General features: G+C 31.5%; 1 protein-coding gene across 1 annotated transcript; it reads right to left on the reverse strand.

The window, feature by feature from the left end:
• Positions 1-1,976: 1,976 nt before the first annotated feature.
• LOC107013112 (glucose-6-phosphate/phosphate translocator 2, chloroplastic-like) lies at positions 1,977-5,333 on the reverse strand. The gene is made up of 5 exons (XM_015213102.2): positions 4,801-5,333; positions 3,138-3,363; positions 2,832-3,054; positions 2,460-2,673; positions 1,977-2,099 (listed from the first exon to the last, which is right to left on the reverse strand). Exons 1-5 carry the CDS (start codon positions 5,269-5,271, stop codon positions 1,977-1,979), a joined length of 1,257 nt encoding a protein of 418 aa, XP_015068588.1. The 5' UTR covers positions 5,272-5,333.
• Between the last annotated feature and the right edge of the window lie 977 nt (positions 5,334-6,310).

The raw sequence follows: 6,310 nt of genomic DNA on the forward strand, positions 1-6,310 counted from the left end.
AGTGATATCTTTATAATATAATATATTCAAATAAGAAAAAAAGTAACAAATCTTAAATATGCAAAGAGGTATTTTTTATACATAAATAATATATTAGGAATGTAAAAACTCGTGCGCCATTTTTGCAATCATTCCATAATATTTATAATTATTTAGTTATCGCTAGATTAGACTGTCACCTTTTTATTTGAGTAAAAATGAATATCAGGTTTTACTAAACGTTAACCAACGATCGAGCCTAGCGATGTTTACGATTTTTTCTATTCCGACTGAAATCGAAAATACTGAACAGGAAAGGAAAACAAAGTGTCCAACCTTTCAAGCCTTACTAAGTAAATGAGAATGCGTTGTTGGTTGCTTTAACCCCACTTCTGCTCAAACATCGATCCTCTCACATACTTCCTCAAGCAGCGAAAGACTTAATGCCTAAGCAGTTACATGTCGTTGAATTTAGATTCCTCCAATAGAGCTAACAACCATTCATGAAAATGTCTTGATTAAACGTATTGAGTTCTTATGTATTTATAAGTACTCCGGGCAGTTAAGGGTGTTCAAGATTTAACATATAAGTATAAAAATTTATTTTAAACCTATGTACTAATATGATGTAATTTTTCAATGAAGAATATGCAACTGACTATCCTTAACAGCATGTGGTAGGCCATTGACTCGGGTTCTAGATCCACTGCCGACCTTGAAAATGAAAAAAAATCTAATAAGAAGTATTTTCCTTTTTAACAAGGCTTATAAATTAATCGAGGCTCTAATAATCAAAATCAACATAGTTTCAATAAATAGTCGATGCAAATCTTATTGACAACATGATTTCAAGATTTGTATTCAATTTGTAGGACAAAATGTCCCTTCAATCATCTTTTATATTTATTTTATTATAAATTCGGAAAGGTGAAATAATCTTAGAATTAACAGTAAAACAAATGATACGGTAGTTAGGAATAAAACAAAATAAAAACTTTAGGTCTTTTGGTAAATGATCATGAAGTGACATGAATTAAAATCCTCAAATTATTTGCATAAGAAGAAAAAAAGGGAAGATGGGACCAAGCCTTTAAACTTATCTTTCTCTACCTAATTAAATTAAATATTTTTTCTGATTCAGTTTATGTGATTTTATTTGACTGATTATGCAATTTTAAAGAAAATAATTAAAATTTATGGAGATTTGATTTGCTTGATTGGATTCTTTAAGCATGTTATAACATCTCAGCAAAAACAGCCTACTCTCCTTGTCTCATTTTATGCGCCACTTTTTATTTTTCGAGAGTCAAACAATTTAACTTTGACCGAACATTTGCGTGTGAAATCTTCAAATTTTTTGAAATGAAATTTATATGTTTGTAAACTACATAAAGAGTACTATAAGTCATAATAATTGATAATTCAAAATGTTAAAATGATCTATGAAAAACTTACGATTAAATATAGACTTGTTTAAATCTCGAAATACGAAAAATTTCACATAAAGAAGAAATACTAATTACTATATAGATAGATATTATAAAATAAAGGATGTGTTTGGTATGAAGCAAAAAATAATAATTATGTCAAGAGAATTTTATATGTATTGTAAAATAAAATGAATTTCCACAAATATAATATTATACATTGCAATAATAATTAATGTTGGACGATAATATCTTTGAAATTTCAATTTTTGTATTAATCGCACTCTACTCAGCGTTTTATACCTTCTCATATCCTTTCTTCATTTTTTTTTTTACCAATTGCCATGAATATAGTGATAAGGCTACAAGTTTTTATTCTCAAATCTTAAAACTAGAAAATCTATTGTTTTCAACTCCGAAAAATGCTAAATAACAAGCATACATCTATAAGCTTCGCTACTTAAATATCAGACTTGGTTCATGACATGATATATAAGTTTGTAACATGCACCTACCATACATCCCGCGCTGCTTTTTACCTAAGATTTCTCCCTTTTTTCGCCATCCATCTCACTCCAATTCTCGTTGATCTAATAGCAATAATAGCTGCATCAACATCGTCGTACCTCCAATCACCTTATTGTTTTGACTGCTCGAAAACAACACAGAAGGAAAACGGTTGAACATGGTGTTCTTCGTAACATAAATGCAAAAATAACCATGTACATTGAAAATATTCAAGGTAATGTATTGCAAACAAATGACTAACATCTTAATAACTAGAATTTATCGTTACTAAGCCTCTTTGGGGATCCAAAGCAAACACTTTACTAGCGTCACCCTTGAGCCTAACATGTATTGTAAACAAATGACTAACATCTTATCAACAGTTGTTTGTCGTTCTTAATGCTCACTCACACGTCTTTTAGCATTGGACACGAATTTTGTCAACGAGAGGACAACAAAAGAATACACGCCACAAGTGTTATAGGAACTACTGTTGCAAAATGATTTTCGAGTAATGTCAATATAGATAGTGAAGAAGAAACTTACTTGTGAATAAATGAAGGTTCCAAGGATTGCAATGGCAGCTCCAAGTGCATTGATGGGTCGGACCGGTGTATGGAAGATAATGATGGAGGAAACAATTACAGATATCCGCTTCATTGTATTTCCTACGCTAAACGTCAGGGGAGAAATCTCATCCAGGGACATATATGACACTTGGTTATACAAGTGATAGAATATGCTTTGTGCAACGATCCACCTGATATCATAGGCTACTCGTTAAACTCTGTACACCTTCACAAAAATTAGGATGGAAAGGGTCTTTATATATGTAGGAAATCATTGCGAAAATCCATCAAACATAGCATATATGATAAGAACTACAAATACTGAGAAGCAGAAGTTAACAATCCTTACCAAGCAAAGTTAGGTCCTATCTGTGAGAAAGCGTCTCGCCATCCTAATGCCCACATCTGAGGCCCCTCCATCGCGATTGCAAAAGGTGTTAGAATTAACAGAGACATAATAGATAAACACGCGTAATAGTTCATTCCACTAACAGAGTTCCCCTTCATTCCTTTCTTTGAGAATATATTTCGAAACACAAATGCAAGATTTGATATCATTGCTCCCATAAAACCTGTAATAATAGCAATCAACTAACTTTAGACACTACCACAATGCATGAGAAAAATCGATGATCAAACGTTATGAAAATCATACCAGTCATGTTGAAATCGAGCTCTGTAGCAGCTGATAATGCACAACCACCAATAACAGGCACAAGCGATAAATATACTGGTAATGAAAATGTCTCACCAAGCAAAAACCTCGAAACCAACACGCTAAAAGCTGGTTCACTACTCTTGATTATATGAGTGAAGGAAACAGCAACTTTAGACATACTAACAGTGGCTGCTACATGCCCAACTGTATGAGCAACTGCAACCTACATCACCAACATTTACGAATAGCACAAAATTAGACTAAAAGAGGAAGCGTTCCCTATCGAGAGTTTCTCATTCCAGGTCTCATACTCGACACCTTTCGTATTCATAGCCCATTTCAAGAAGTATTCTTTCCTTTTTCGGCAACTTCTTAGTTTCAACTTTTCACGTGACATGTATAAAACCATAAGATTAAATGACATTTTGGTACATTCTACATATCTTTAGTTTATGACCACAAGATTCAAAATACTTTTTTAAACTTCGAGTCAACTGAAAATCAGACAAACAAATTGAAACAAAAGGAGTATATAACAATATACCAGAAAATAGAAATCATAACTTAACGGACCATACTCCTACCTCGTAGAGGTTAAGAAGTGGTTTCTAAAATGCAATGAATCAAAATGTTTACTGAAAAAGGAAATACAACAACAAAGAAAACACGCCAATTAATAAAGAAAACATTACAAAGCATTCAGAGAACATAAACCATAACAACAACGAAATAATGTGATAACAGAAACACAATAGACAACATATGATAACCAATATCAAAAGCAAGAAAAATACACGGATAAAGCTAATACGAAACAACTACGAAATTATGCAACAATAGAAACACAATAGACAACATATGATAACCTATATCAAAAGCAAGAAAAATACATGCATAAAGCTAATACTAAACAACTACGGAATAACTCAATAATGCAAACACAATAGACAACATATGGTAACCGATATCAAAATCAAGAAAAAATACATGCATAAAGCTAATACTAAACAACTACGAAATAATGCAATAACGAAATACAATAGACAACATATGATAACCGATATCAAAAGCAAAAAAAAAATAAATACATGCATAAATCTAATACATGTGGCAACTGAAACACAATAAACAACATATAATAATCTATATCAAAAGCAAGAAAAATGCATGCATAAACCTAATACTAAACAACTACGAAATAATGTGATCACGAAAACACAATAGACAACATATGACTACCAATATCAAAAGCAAAAAAAAATACATGCATAAAGCTAATAGTACTAAACAACTACGAAATAATGCGATAATGGAAACACGATAGACAACATATGATAACCTATATCTAAAGCAAGAAAAATATATGCATAAACCTAATACTAAACAACTACGAAATAATGTGATCACGAAAACACAATAGACAACATATGACAATCAATATCAAAAGCAAGAAAAATACATGCATAAAGCTAATAGTACAAAACAACTACTAAATAATGCGATAACGTAAACACAATAGACAACATATGATAACCGATATCAAAAGCAAATAAAAATACATGCACAAGGCTAATACTACGACAGACAGACGACAGACATGATACCCCATACCCCCCCCCCTCCTCACACAAAACCACATAAAAGTCATAAGAGTTCTTACAGGGAACAAGTTCTTCCAAAATTCAAAATCTGTTTTTGGGAATTCAGCAATTTTCATAGCCCATGAAATCAACATAATCAATGAACCAGTAGCAAGTGACAAAGTAGAAGTCAACCAAGGAAATGGATATGCATTTAGAACTTTCTTGTTATATATATTAAAAACCACATTTAAACCCCACCATATAGCAAAATATATGCCAATTTTAACCCTCTGACCATCGACTTGTGATTTTGGCAACTCAATATTTAAATCTAAAGACTGAGACTTGTCAGCTTCATATGCTTTGGGATTTTCAATTCTTGATATGTAAAGAGGTTTTTTGATTGAATAAGAAAAACCCCATTTTTGATTCTTTGATTTTGGGATTGAAGAAAATGATAAAAATCCAAGATTTTGATTATAATCCCTTTTTGAAATCAAATTTGAATGTGTGATTGATAAAGATGATAGCTTTATAGAACAGGCCATGATAATCAAGATTAAAAATTGAGTCTTGAATAAGAAAATAGTAAATCACTTGAGATTTAAGAGGGGATTATGGGTTTTTTTATGTTTTCGATATAATTAAGGACAAAAAGAAGATTTTGGTACAATGTTGATTCCTAGAAGTACAAATGGAGAATTTTAAGCTATTCTAATGTAAGAATCTTACTTTTAATTAAAAAATTACATATTCACTATAGTCCCACACAGTGAAATCTAGATTTTGACTAAACACGAATTATGTGTAATGTGAAAATTTTTGTTTTTGGATAATCTCAAAAAAATCTTCAACGAACTATTCTTTGGATGTGCAAGAAGGATTGGATCTCAGATTTAGATTTTAACTTTTTCCACGTCTTAAATGGTTGAAGCTATTGTCATGTGCAATAACTTACAAATTACTAGGTATATATGATGAAACGAGCTCGATTAAAAAGGGACCAAAGGAGAGATATCTCGTAGCAACCTTTTTTAGGATACCATTCACACTACATCAAATCAGCCAACTAATTAAGAAAGAATTAAATGGGATTTGATATTAATCTTTCTAATGGGATACCTTGCCATACAAATTTAATCACCTTTTTAGTATTAAAAAAGTTATTAAATATATAAAATAAGATATTTGTCACGACCCAAAAATCACGAGTCGTGATGGCACCTATGTTCCCAACCGATAGGTAAGCCAACCCAACAAGTATCACCAATTCAACTTAAACGTGAGAAAGATAAGTATCAAACTAATATCTAACATACTAAGTATTCAAATAAATGCGGAATATAAATAAAACTACCCCAAGATTTAGTGTCATAAGTACAAGAGCTTCTACAATATGATACAATTCCAAACTAATATAAAAATCTAAACATAAGAATTATCCTATCAGCATAACAAAATAACCTACTAAATAGAGGTAGACTGAAGGTGTGGGCCGCAGAATATCCCAAACAGCACACCACAACTCCAAGATAATTCAAACTCATATCCAATCTCGAAGAACGTTCCCAAATTGAAAGTCAATCA

Source organism: Solanum pennellii, chromosome 3, assembly GCF_001406875.1.
Source record: "Solanum pennellii chromosome 3, SPENNV200".
Lineage (NCBI taxonomy): Eukaryota > Viridiplantae > Streptophyta > Magnoliopsida > Solanales > Solanaceae > Solanum > Solanum pennellii.